The sequence below is a fragment of the Coregonus clupeaformis genome, chromosome 18, assembly GCF_020615455.1.
Source record: "Coregonus clupeaformis isolate EN_2021a chromosome 18, ASM2061545v1, whole genome shotgun sequence".
Classification (NCBI taxonomy): Eukaryota; Metazoa; Chordata; class Actinopteri; order Salmoniformes; family Salmonidae; genus Coregonus; species Coregonus clupeaformis.
In genome coordinates, this window is record NC_059209.1 from 4,298,056 (window position 1) to 4,311,403 (window position 13,348).

Genomic DNA, 13,348 nt, shown 5'->3' on the forward strand with positions numbered 1-13,348 from the left:
TTCTCGAAAAAGCAACGTGCGTGCATTGACCGTGCTTGTGTGTTGTAAAGGAAATATGACCCTTGAAATTGACAGTTGATTTTATTTGCAATGGGTGGGTGACTTCAAGAAACTCTGAGGGAAATGTCATATAAGTCTACTAAGTAAAACATGTTTGAGATTGAACATCTTATTTTCGTGCGATGGCTGAAAGCATCCCAAATGGCACCCTATTCTCTATATAGTGCATTATTTCTGACCAAGGCGCATAGTGCACTCTTCAGAAATAGTGCACTATATAAGGAAAAGGGTGCCATTTGGAATGTAACCAATAAGTACAATATTGTATTACTGTTTAGAAAATAGTGTAGAATGCATCACTAAAAACTAAAATATATACTATATCAAGATTTATTTTGATTTAAATGATGAACAAAAAAGGATTCTAAAAATGTCACAAAATAAAACTTTGTACAACATTTGTACAGTTTCAACATGAAGTAAATACAAAGCCAATGAACAAACTGAGTCTGATCAATATGTAAAGAAATGACACTCATAAAGGCTTGGTCCTCATTTTGACTATGGCAGTGTCTCCTTCTATTCCTAGGGGACAAGGGCCCGTATTCATAAAGCGTCTCAGAGTGCTGATCTAGGATCAGTTCCCCCGTCCATTCATAGTGATCTGAAAGGAAAAACGGATCCTAGATCAGCACTCCTACTCTGAGACACTATGCCTATGAGCCCAATGGGTGCCCTTCATCAGTTGAGTCAGGTGTGTTAGTCCAGGGCTAGAGAAAAGAGGTGCACCTCCCAGGGTCCCCATCAGGAACGGATTGAAGAAAACACTGCACTATGGAACAATGAAAGCGTTTTATCAAAGATTATTGTGGGATTTCTCAATTCATCATCACTTTTGACACGCCCACATAACTAAAAGGGGCCAATCAGCAACCTGTTTCCCTAGTCACACACGATGCCGAAAGAGCAGTGATAGGCTGAACAAAAAAAAGTTAACTATGCATATTAGTGTCTCTCGCTCTGGTAAAATTATTATTTATTTTTTTAATCTTGCCTCAAACCACAAGTACAACCACTGTTCACACAAACATAAATAGGCTTCATCCATCCCCATGTCCGCTCCACATCATGATCACTCAAACACTAACCTTCTCCTTACAAGCACCCTACTCTTCAAACCCACCCTACCCACTCTGGAAGGCAACTCCATCCCCTCCATATAAGAGCCACGCTTTTTATTTTTATTTTAACCCACCCCACCCTTTCGCTCTCCCTCTCTATCCCACCCCTCTGCACGGATAGCTTGGTAACCTTAGCGCTAAGCCACCCACATCCCTCCCCCAAAAAATATATATTATTGTCCGATAGCATTCTTCCTCATCATCTCCTCGTCTTGAACGGAGAGCTCGGTGAGCTTGCGGCCCAGCCTCTCGTGTAGGTCCAGGTACTTGGCCACACAGCGGTCCAGACACACCGCCTCCCCTTTAGACAGCTCCGCCTCCTTGTAGTGGGGGGGCACGCACTTCCTGTGGCACGCGTTGGTCATCCTGCGAGGAGGAAGAAAGAGGGCGTTAAAGACGTTGTAGGTTACGATAAAGATGAGGGTTGGTTATCAACTGTACTGCAGGGGGTGGAACGTAAGTCGCAGAAAATAGAGGTTGTGGTGACAGCTGCAGAGAGGTATTTGGGTGTGCGAGACTTGACATCAGAAGAGTTACAGGGTGTGTTAAGTGGTGGTGTCGCATCCCTTCAGACTGTTGGCCTGATGTAGGAATAAATATATTTAAATAGTGGAGTATGGTAGTTATAATTATCATAATGGTTATTTGTATTATTTTTTGTTGTTGTTGAGCGTAGTATTAGATGGTAGGGTATTTGTTTTATTTTCCATTTTTTAAAGCAAAGTATAAGTCGCGCTGGATAAGAGCGTCTGCTAAATGACTAAAATGTAAAATGTATAAGGGAGTTATACTCCAGTCTAGTAGGTGGCGGTAATGCAACATTTATTGGATGCCAACCGCCGTTAAACCTCATCGAAGAAGAAGTAAAGATGAGGGTCGTATCTCAAGAGGCCCTTTTCACGATGACGTCATCTAACTTCCGCCTTTCCGCGTAGCAGGTTAACTTCACTTCCGTTCGCCCGTAACCTGAGACTTCTCAACGAAAATACAACTGTTGACCACTAACTAGCAAGCTAGCTACTTGAAGAAATTCCAAAAGGTACGTTTAAGTTAAATTAGTAAAGTTAAGAGTAATAATGTTTACGTATATGCAATGGTTTGTAACTTGCTAACGTTATTGTTAATTCATAATTGTTCACTGCCTTAGTTACTTAAAAGTGGGCTAACGTTAGCTAACAACAACTTAGTACCAGATACCGATAACGTTAAAAGGTAGCGTTACATTGCTGCCTGGCTGTAATGTAACAAGTTTACTTAGCTAGCTATCTAACCCTTTGTTAGGCAGTTAGTTTATTCATGAATGTATAGTAACTCACCTATTCAAATACTGTTGTGCATGATAGCTAGATAAATATTGATTCCTGGTCAAAGCTGAATGTTAATTTAGCTGTTTCTTTTCTCTCGGTGTCTGTATCGCAACAGTATCCCATCCAACACCGAAGCATGGCACAATCTTCGAGAAGATGCTATTGCAGTGTACCATTTTGTTCAAACAACAAACAGAAATTCCCGTATCTGAGTTTCCACGATTTCCCTGTTGATGGAGAAATACGTGCCCGTTGGGTGAGGGCGATCAGGAGAGATGAGGGACCAAGTTTTAAGATTCTTCGTGGGAGCAACTTTGTTTGCAGTCAGCACTTTCCCCCTGAGGATAGATACACATCGGCCAGTGGACGGATCCGTATTAAACAGGGATCAGTGCCGTCTAGATTCCACTGGAATGATTGGGGTAAGGATAGGTAGACAGCGTTAAACGTAATACTACTGTAATCCAATAATATATTACTTGTACAAAATGTTTAATAATTTAATCCTGATGCAATATAGCTGCTACATTTTGTCATTTTAGGGACTGAAAAGTGATTACCAAAATGTATCATGACAAGCATATGGTTAATTTCACACATATAGGAGGCGGCTCACAAGCTCGGGAGTCAGTTTACCAGCGAGCAAGAAAGCGTCTTGGTGTTGCTGTCCTGGATGATTCTGATCATGAGATGCCTGACAGCACAGAGGGTGCTTTGCCTGCAGTGACAAACGATCACGACTATGCCTGCCGTCCTTCTCCTGGTTAGTATTACAAATAAGAGTAACCATGTATCTTTTTGGCAAAAAAGTAAAAGTATATGGCAGTTAAGTAAAAATACTATTTTATACTACGATTTGGAGTAACTGGTCTCTCTGTGAAAAGACTTGGCGTTTTAAACCTCATCCATCTTAGAAGCTTCTTCAGTTTTATTTATTGAAAATGGGATGGGATAGATGAGTAATAACTAACCTACCAACATGTATGCTTTTTTCTTCCCCTTAAGGTAAACTGGACAGTGCTACTCAAAGAATTCGAGAGTTGGAGCTGCAAGTGTTGTCCCTAGAAATTGAGATCCAGCACCTGACAGTTAAGAAGCAGCATCCACTCCTTTTTAATTTTTGTGTCACAGATGAGGACTACTCGCTACTACACACGATTCAGCTCAAAGGAGGTCTTCACCGTGTTTTGGGATTCTGTTTATCCCTCTGCTTCACGGCTTGTATACTGGTCTAAGGCACAGCAAACGGCACATGTGACACCTAGCCCTCACCGAAAACTTCCACTTATTGATGAACTATTTATGTTTCTGTGTCGTGTTGCAGCTGGGCTTCAGGAGAAAACCTTGTCTACCATCTTTGAGGTCAGCCTGTCCACAGTTAGCCGCATCATTTTAACATGGACTAGCTACCTTTACCAGGTTCTTGGCTCACTGCCGGTGTGGATGACAAGAGAGCAGGTGCAGGCCACAATGCCTGATAAGTTCAAGCTCTACTGCCCTCAGGTGAGAGTTATAGTAGACTGCACCGAGATCCGCTGTGAAACACCATCCTCCCTCTCACTACAGTCAGAAACCTTTTCGAGCTACAAAAATCACACCACCTTTAAAGGGCTGATTGGTGTAGCTCCATGTGGTGTTATCACATTTGTATCAAAGCTCTACACAGGCTCCATCTCCGACATGGAAATAACACGGAAATGTCAGATCTTGCATTTACTTCAGCCCGGAGATGAATTAATGGCGAGACAAGGGTTTCCTGATCGAGAGGATGTTGTCAGAAGTGGGGCAACACTGGTCATCCCTCCACTGAAAAAAATCTCCTCAGCTCAGCAGGGAGGACACTCTTAAGACCCAGGCCATCGCCCGGCTGAGGATTTTAGTCGAGAGGGCCATACGGAGGGTGAAGGAGTACCATATCTGGGATGGGCTTGTTCCTCTTTCCACAGTGGGTTCAGTGAATCAGCTGTGGGCCATCTGCTGCCTCATGTCGAACTATCAGGGACCTCTTGACATTAAAGGAGACAAACCAGTCTGATGTTTTTGTCAACTGGAAGTTGTATATTTCCTGAGTAAGCTAGATGGGCTGTAAATAGAAGTACTTTTATATTACTGTATTGTATGTACAAAAAAAATGTAAATATGAATTAACTTTGTTGGTAATTTAATTGATCTAATGTTATACTGTATGTTTTTGTTAAGGGTAATAACTTTTTCATAGCTATTAATGAACCTAATGTGATATATTGTAAAAATATCCAACTATTAACCATGTTATGTGCTTATGTGTCATGGCACTGATGGAACTATTAAATATATGTTTGCAAGCAACTGCTTCAATCCTTTTGATTTTGGTAAGAGCATTTACAACATCGCAATCCTTTTCAAAATTTGTATTTCAATACATAGATATACAGTATATAACACAATGAAGTTCATTTGCAGTTAAAGAAAAACATGTCGACATTTACATCACAATCCTTTTCAAAATGTGTGTTTCAGTACATAGGAGATATACAGTATATGACAAGTTAATTTGCAGTTAAAGAAAAAAATGTCAAAGGTTCACCTTCCACATTTACCTTAACACTATTTACACATAAAATTCTGCCTTATGTTTTATAACTTAAGAAGACATCCATGTAGATGTTATAATAGAAATGATCAAGCTTCTGTCGCATTGAGTGGATAATCTCCTCATCCCTAAAGATTCTCTCAACTGTGAAGTCAGTGCGGGTATCTGTAATGAAGTCACACCACTGAAGTCCGCTTTTAAGGCGAGTTGGCCTTGAACCTGATAGTAGTATTTGTGGCTCTTCTTAAGGCAGGCCTGGCCTTTAACTGTGATCAGGTGTTTAACTTGGGTAACATTTTCAACATCGCAACTCTTAACCTCAGCAAGACCAAATGGTGGTGCTTCTGTTGGGCAGAAGACTTTAGCATCCGGGCTGGCTGCAAGGTGAGGTGAATCAGGGTGGATGATGACCCCGCATTGTTTCAGAGAGACATCACAAAAATCAGAATATTGCCTCAGTATCTCAGGTTCCAGATCCAACCCTCTTCTCATAGCAGCTGTCTGAGGAGTTCCTCTCAGAATGCGGGTTGCCAAAGCCTTGGCAGACAACTCCCCCACGAACATGGCATATTTCACGGAATCTGCTGGCTGTCAGTCGGGGTTTGCGTACCTGGCTCCACAGCTGGCATTCTGACTGCATTCTTGTTTCTGCTTCAATAGCAGCAGACATCTCCTCTGACACAATCAGGCTGTCCAAATGACATTGTTGTATGTAGTTGGGCTCAAAATCAATGGGAAATTTAAAGTTGTAACCTTCAATAGGCAACTGAGGAAACTCACTGGCACCAGGGTGTTTAATAATATCTCTACTTAATTCTAGAGGGCACTGGTAAGAAAGCACAGACCCAAATGGCACAGGGCCAAATTTAGAGTCCACCAAATTAAGGCCCTCAAGCCCGTGCAGCAATTTGCAAATCCCTGGTTGTGGACGGATGTCTTTCAGTTTCTCAGCACTGGCCATGACGCGAGGATCCGGAATAGGCCCTGGCATGAAAGTGAGATATGTCAAGTTTAGATTTCATTAAATGCCACCTTATCTTTTTCACTAAAAAAAGACAACCACACTCATCCAGTCTCGTACATGCTTCTAATACAAATAAAAAATATCCACTGAAAGTCTATATAAAAAGTAACAAATAATAATCACTTTTATGTTTGTATTATTTTAGAAATGCACTAAAGTCTTTGTGCTCTAGTACAGGCGGGGGGCTCATTCAGACTCACCATCATAGGCTCGGTACAGTGTGCACTTCACACCAGCTCTGACACTTGTTTTTTTCTTAGCCGCTGGTTTACACACCGCCATATCATTGGTGGCCTCTGGTACAATTCCCTGTGATATAATAATGATGAACAATACATTGTCAAAAGTCAATACAAACTGCAAAGTTCTGCATCAGTGTAACAAATAATGTCTGACCTGTGTCCTAGGCGGTGCCAGGTCTGCAGTGCGCTGGTGCATGACAGAGGCAATGGCACTGTCTTAAAGCCCATGGTAACATAGTGAGCACTTTGAAAAGAAGTGCTACTATGTGATTACATAGTGCTTTCCCAGCAGAGCAGGAACATGACATGTGATTGAGTACCACAGGAACCTCTGCAGAGTCTAGTGTAACCTGTTCATAGAGACATAACAATTAGTGCTGTACTTACAAAACATTTTTTCTGCTTTCATTATAAACTACTGTACACAATTTTCAAAACCCAATTTCTTTTTTTAATTAAGAAAAAATTGGCTGTTCTGAAACCTTTGACAAGTAGTGCCAACACTTATCGAAAATTTGAACATTTTGAGTTATCACAGAATCTTTCCCAGTCTTTATTGCCGTCAACAACCCACATCGGTTTGTAAGAATTTCGTTGTGTATTAAGTTTAATGATACAAAATCAGAGCTCAGACTGAGAAACAAACTGATCCACAGTGGAACTTTGTGGAATCATTCTTATTAAATCTGCAACCGCAGCAAAACACAACAAAAAAGAAAACTTATCTATCTTAACCTATCTTATCATAATGTTAGAGAACTGTTTATCTGAGAAACCTGAAGCCGATGAGCCTCCTCATTTTTCTTCATGGACCTGTAACATCGCCCTCTCACTGTCACCTCACCGTTAACTACACTTGAGACTGTTTCAATACAGTGATTGGGAGAAAGGGCGCAGCATTAGCCATTAATACATTACTGACTCTTATTTTACAGTCGATACAAACAGCAGTAATATTAAAAAGAGGCTGCAAAACAGAAACTCGTCAGCTCATAACCTTCGCTAGCATAGGGCTAATTTAAGCTAAATAAAGATAAACACGTACCTTCATAATCAAACAGGTAACCTTCAACGAAGAACTTGTAGCCTTTATCAAGCTTCGATCTTGAAGTAAGGGACCACTTGTCAGCAAGTCGTTCTACGTCGTTAAGTCGTATTGGTGGCAGATGTGAAAGGGACTGGGTGAACTCCATAATGATGTGCTACTAGCTAAGCGTTCCTAAGCGACACCGGATGTAAACATAACCTGCATCGCGGCAGAACGGAAGTTGTCTGACGTCACGTGAAAAGGGCCTAGTGTCTTTTCCAGGAGGCAAGAAAGGAGTACTGAGAAAGGTCAGGACAGCATTGGGGAGATCTCCTCCAGTGCTATCCTTTCTTCCCTCTGATGATTTGAGAACAAGGAGAGGAGACAGGATGCGAGGAATCAAAACCGCCATGAATGTGCAAGTTCATAGAACAGTTCATTCTGATTATGTTATGAAAAGTCATTCTGATTATGTTATGTAAAGTCAATGTGTGCACTCCTAGCTGGCAACATAGCTAGCTAGCTAAATCAGTCCCATTTAAATGAGCTCACAATAATATTACTTTGCTAGCTAACTAATGATATTCACATTGTTTTTGCTTATGCATGTACAGCGATGTAGTCGAGAGTGTGCGTTATAAACGCGTACTCTTCTGAATCGATTGATTTGGTCTGACGGTCAGTAGCACGACAGCTAGCTAGCGCTATAAAGCTAGCTTGCTATCTAGCTAGTCTGAGAAGGCTTCTAACGTGATGCTTTTATCTGACCACCATAGCAAAAACTAAACACGACAGTCAAAGTTAAGGTAATATGGCTGGTTAGCTACATGCAAATGCTATTAGCGTGTTCCCCTGTAATTAGCACATTATAGCATTTCAGTGGAGAAATTACATTAACAAGCTAGCTAACGTTCCATTGCTAGCTAGCCAGTCAGTCTTACCGATTGTACATATCAGCCATCATTTCCACTTCTAGTTCCGCCGCCAGTTGCTGTGCTTTCTCTGGGTCCATGTCTGCGTTGTGCCCACTCCAGACCGTACTCTCTCCAAAATCTAACCGTCCAAACGACCACTCTCAGCGGCCAACAAACACACCCGACCACCGGCTTATTTAACCTTCAGATTGAGGCATACACGTGTGTTGTTCCATTCCTCCCCATTACCACTTCCGCTGTCAATAAAGTTGCGCATTCAAACAGCTGTCAAATCAAAGAGAGTTTTTAATATTTTTCCAATACATCCTTGATCCTTCACTTTTACCTCATGATTGACACAATAAATCTGATAAAACAAGATTGCTGTAAACTATGTACAGGACCACTACTTATCCTGCCATGTTCAGTGAGCAATTTGTTCAAGGGAGGTATAAAGTAAGGATGCATTGTTAAAGTATTGTGACTAGGCCCGCTAGAGAACAAGTGACAGGCCATTCTCATTATGGCCCCAACAGAAAATCAAACTCCTTTTTGTTTGAACAAGGATGGCTTGACTGGGAGGCTAGAAAATTGTAATTGAATGTGAGCAAACATTGAGCATGAGTACGAACACTGAGCATAAGTAGGCTAAGTTAAACGTTTTCTTCAATAGCTAGGTTAAAGCAAATAGAAAATGGCCATGCTTGAGAAAACAAATCTATTGGACAGCTGTGGTCAAGAAAGCCATTCGAATACAACAAAATTATTCTATTTAAATGACAGGCCTTAGGCTTTCTTTCAAATTTACAAACTTATACAAACAATGAAGCTACAAATAAAGAACTTGTCAAAAATGACAGACATAAACATTATATTTAAGTGCTTCTGATTGGACACTGACTGACCGATTCTGAAGGTACAAAAAATAACCAAAATGAACACCAGGGCCCAGTATTCACAAAGCTTCTCAGAGTAGGCGTGCCTCTGTTATTCATTATGATGTAAAAGGCTAAACTGATCCTAGATCTGCACTCAATACGGGCCCTGAAATGTAACAAAAGAGTAGCTGAGTTTGCCGAGTGTCTAGTCTTGGGCTCAAAAGGAACTCTGCTGAAGAACAGAACAACAAAAACAATAACAAATCACAATCAACAATTATTATTTTTTTATAGTGAGACTCACTCTCATTTTGTGAGTTAGTGTGGTAGGTTGGGGCTGCTCCGACAGTTAACTGTGTGGAGAGGAGGAGCAGGGAGGTTGCTTAGGAACGGTAACCTTTCTTCTCAAGAACACACTCTTTAGACTCTGTTGCAATAATAAACGTTTCCAATTTAGAACACACGCATACAAAAGCTAGCCTTTATGTTGACGAATCCACATATGCGTTCTTCAATGGCAACGTTGTATTTTTTATTTTTTTTTATGGATTCTAAATGAACACGTCCCTAAGAGTACACTTTCCCACTTACTCAGTCGGTTTCCTCTCCCATCACGTCAATCTCGTCTTCCTCCAAGTCTTCCTCTGTCAGTTCTGTGACGCCTTGCTCAAGCCCCGCCCCCCACACTATTGGTCGCACGTCCGGCGACCACTCAAGAACGTCCACCTCCACTTCCTCTTCCTCCTCCGGCTCCCAGCTTCCTATTGACCCTGTGGTGACCCTTCGTGATGATGTCAGGGTGGAAGGCTCTGCCTCCAGAGGGGTCGGGAGACTCACGTCGGCCATCTTGGGGGCAGCGGTAGCCATGTGGAAGTGGTTGTGGGTGATGCCTCTGAAGCTGACCATGGTGGAACTCGATTGGTCCACTTCTCTGGCGCCGGAAACCTCCTGCCAAGCTACGAAGAAAGAGGGCACACCGATAGTAAACATTTAAAAGAGGTCAAATAATTTAGACTATTTAAGCTCAAACTAGATTAAAATATGAAAATCAACTGCCAGTAGCTTTCTACGACTACACTGAGTGTACAAAACATTAGGAACACCTGCTCTTTCTATGACAGACTGACCAGGTGAAACCTATGATCCCTTATTGATATATAGAGTGGCGCAGTGGTCTAAGGCACTGCATCGGAGTGCTAGCTGTGCCACTAGAGATCCTGGTTCGAATCCAGGCTCTGCTGTAGCCGGCCGCGACCGGGAGACCCATGGGGCGGCGCACAATTGGCCCAGTGTCGTCCAGGGTAGGGGAGGGAATGGCCGGCAGGGATGTAGCTCAGTTGGTAGAGCATGGCGTTTGCAACGCCAGGGTTGTGGGTTCGATTCCCACGGGGGGGCCAGTATGAAAAAATAAATAATGTATGCACTAACTGTAAGTCGCTCTGGATAAGAGCGTCTGCTAAATGACTAAAATGTAAATGTAAAATATAGTCACTTGTTAAATCCACTTCAATCAGTGTAGATGAAGGGGAGGAGACGGGTTAAAGTATGATTTTTTAAGCCTTGAGACAATTGAGAAGTGGATTGTGTATGATTCCATTCAAGAGGGTGAATGGGCAAGACAAAATATTGAAGTGCCTTTCAACGGGGTATGGTAGTAGGTGCCAGGCGCACCAGTTTGAGTGTGTCAAGAACTGCAACGCTGCTGGGGTTTTCAAGCTCAACAGCTTCCAATGTATATTAAGAATGGTCCGCCAGCCAACTTGACAACTGTGGGAAGCATTGGAGTCAACATTGGTCTAGCATCCCTGTGGAACGTTCGACACCTTGTAGAGTCCATGCCCCGACGAACTGAGGCTGTTCTGAGGGCAAAAAGGGGTGCAACTCAATATTAGGAAGGTGTTCCTAATGTTTTGTACACTCCGTGTACATTTCCCTCAAAAGTGAAAATGAAGGAAGGTTCACATTCAGGTTCAAATTGATTTACCTGCATCAGGATACATCGTTGGACACATCTCCTCTACATCGATCTCCTCCTCTTCACCACTCACTTCCTCAGTCACGGCGTAGCCAAACGTCTGGTGGACCTCGTCAACCACATCAAACTCCTCGCTGGAGATCTCCATCTCCAAATACCCATCCTCCATTTTCTCCTCCACCTCTCGGATGATCACACTTCTCCTATATGCCTCCAACATGGATCCTTTTGGTTCTTCGGTCTTCTTGTTTGTCTCTGTAGACGAGTCTGTTTCCCTCTCTCTGTTCTCCTTGGTAACCAGATCTCTTCCTTCCTTGTTGCCTTTGTCGGTCCGTTGAGGATCCACCATTTTCTTTGTCCTTGTCATCGATAACATTGCTAAGGTAGCCAGCTCCTCTCGGAGTTCGGAAAAGTCTCCTGACGCATCCACGTTTTCTCCGTCTTCAACGTTTTCTGTGTTCTCAAAATGTTCTCTGTCCTCAATGTTCTCTCTTTCAGTCTCTTTGTAGATGAGTTCTTGATACTCCGTCTCCTGTCCACAAGCGCTGCTGTTGTGTCCTGCATCTTTTTCCTCCGGATGGTCGCTCTCTGTTCGGTTTGTCTGATCGTAATTTTCAACGGTTGGTCTAACGGCTGACTCTCTTTCTAGAGACTGGGAATAACTTTTTTTTTTGTTCATCAGTCTTGATTCATTTTGACCGCTGTCAATTTCATTGGGTTTCAATAACTTTAACTTTCCTTCACTTTGTTTCTCTCCTTCAGTTTCACTTTCTGTTTCTTTTGCCTCCTTGCTTTTGGCAGACTTCCTCGTCTTTTGGTGCCTGTGCTTCAGGAGCTCTTGGAACTTCTTGAGAGACACAGTGGGTGCCCGACCCTTGGAGGGAGCCAGCTTGACAGCAGGGGGGCTCACTTGGTCTCTGTCTGATTCTGTCTCTCCAGATCTTTCTGGACTGGAGTTCTGTGGCTGACCAGACGGCTGGGGCTCCGGAATGGTTCCGGTTCCAATCCCTGAACAGTTAGAAGGAACTTGCTCTTCAGGGGTACTGGGGGAAGTTGTCTGCAAGCTAGGCTTCTGAGCAACTGTTTTAGATTTAGACAGGACAGGTAGTCTCTGGAACAACTCTGCTCTCTCTCCTTCGCCATGTCCCTCCCAGAGCCTGACCCTTTTCCTGTACTTGTTTCGCTTGTCGTCCTTTCCCTGCAGTTCTCTGACTCCTTTTTCCTTTCCCTGCAGTTCTCTGACTCCTTTTTCCTTTCCCTGCGGTCTCTCTCCTTTTTCCTTTCCCTGCAGTTCTCCTCCTCCTTTTTCCTTTCCCTGCGGTTCTCCTCCTCCTTTTTCTTTTCCCTGCAGTTCTCCTCCTTTTTCCCTTTCCCTGCGGTTCTCTGACTCTTTTTTCCTTTCCCTGCGGTTCTCTGACTCCTTTTTCCTTTCCCTGCGATTCTCTGACTCTTTTTTCCTTTCCCTGCGATTCTCTGACTCCTTTTTCCTTTCCCTGCGGTTCTCTGACTCTTTTTTCCTTTCCCTGCGGTTCTCCTCCTCCTTTTTCCTTTCCCTGCGGTTCTCCTCCTCCTTTTTCTTTTCCCTGCAGTTCTCCTCCTTTTCCCTTTCCCTGCGATTCTCTGACTCTTTTCTCCTTTCCCTGCGATTCTCTGACTCCTTGTTCCTTTCCCTGCGGTTCTCCGACTCCTTTTTCCTTTCCCTGCGGTTCTCCACTTCCTTTTTCCTTTCTCTGTGGTTCCCTTCCTTTTTCCTTTTTGTGCTCAACAGCTTCCCCGTCATGGATGCCCGTTGTCATGGCACTGGAGGGAACTGAACCACCAGCCTGGGAAACCTGTTTTTTTCCTGGTCGTATCTTCCGGGGTCTACCACGTTTCCTATTCGGGGGTGGTGTTGGTGGGATTTGGAGCAGTCCAACTGCATTGGCCAGAGCTTGAAACCTGGAGATGGAAGGACTGGGGGTTTCAGAAGACACGTTAGACGGCTGGTCTTCTTGGTGAAGTTTTACTGGGGAGCAGCTCCTGGTTGCGGTCCAAACGTTAGGGGGGCGCTTCACATCTCGATCCCTGGCTCGGAGCACCCTTACTGGGTTCCCCATTTCCCTTCTCAGCCTCTTTATTCCTTCTGGAGGTCCGTTGGCTTCCTCACCAAGGCTGGACAAAGACTTTGTGGAGGTGGTGGAGGTGTTGGAAAGGTACCGTCCTAATCGTTCACTCGCTAAGACATTGTT

The 13,348-nt window shown here is 43.3% G+C and overlaps 2 protein-coding genes and 1 long non-coding RNA gene across 3 annotated transcripts; 1 reads left to right on the forward strand and 2 right to left on the reverse strand.

Moving 5' to 3' along the window:
• Positions 1-62: 62 nt before the first annotated feature.
• timm10 (translocase of inner mitochondrial membrane 10 homolog (yeast)) lies at positions 63-8,491 on the reverse strand. The gene is made up of 2 exons (XM_041904288.2): positions 8,295-8,491; positions 63-1,547 (listed from the first exon to the last, which is right to left on the reverse strand). Exons 1-2 carry the CDS (start codon positions 8,363-8,365, stop codon positions 1,355-1,357), a joined length of 264 nt encoding a protein of 87 aa, XP_041760222.1. The 5' UTR covers positions 8,366-8,491; the 3' UTR covers positions 63-1,354.
• Positions 2,899-3,623, forward strand: LOC123493056. Its single transcript, XR_006661946.1, has 3 exons — positions 2,899-2,910; positions 3,093-3,251; positions 3,494-3,623. It is a non-coding gene; the product is annotated as an uncharacterized LOC123493056 (long non-coding RNA).
• A 64-nt stretch (positions 8,492-8,555) lies between the features above and the next one.
• On the reverse strand, positions 8,556-12,915 carry LOC123493113 (zinc finger CCCH domain-containing protein 13-like). The gene is made up of 2 exons (XM_045227039.1): positions 11,130-12,915; positions 8,556-10,101 (listed from the first exon to the last, which is right to left on the reverse strand). The coding sequence occupies exons 1-2, from the start codon at positions 12,898-12,900 to the stop codon at positions 9,737-9,739; spliced, it is 2,136 nt and encodes a 711-aa protein (XP_045082974.1). The 5' UTR covers positions 12,901-12,915; the 3' UTR covers positions 8,556-9,736.
• Between the last annotated feature and the right edge of the window lie 433 nt (positions 12,916-13,348).

Excerpts from the sequence above, each read along its gene's own strand:
- LOC123493113 (XM_045227039.1), bottom strand. The coding sequence starts at position 12,900 with ATGACGGGGAAGCTGTTGAGCACAAAAAGGAAAAAGGAAGGGAACCAC. Across the intron at positions 10,102-11,129 it reads AACGATGTATCCTGATGCAG|CTTGGCAGGAGGTTTCCGGC; the intron begins GTAAATCAATTT and ends CTTTCTTCGTAG.
- timm10 (XM_041904288.2), bottom strand. The coding sequence starts at position 8,365 with ATGGACCCAGAGAAAGCACAGCAACTGGCGGCGGAACTAGAAGTGGAA. Across the intron at positions 1,548-8,294 it reads ATGGCTGATATGTACAATCG|GATGACCAACGCGTGCCACA; the intron begins GTAAGACTGACT and ends TCCTCCTCGCAG.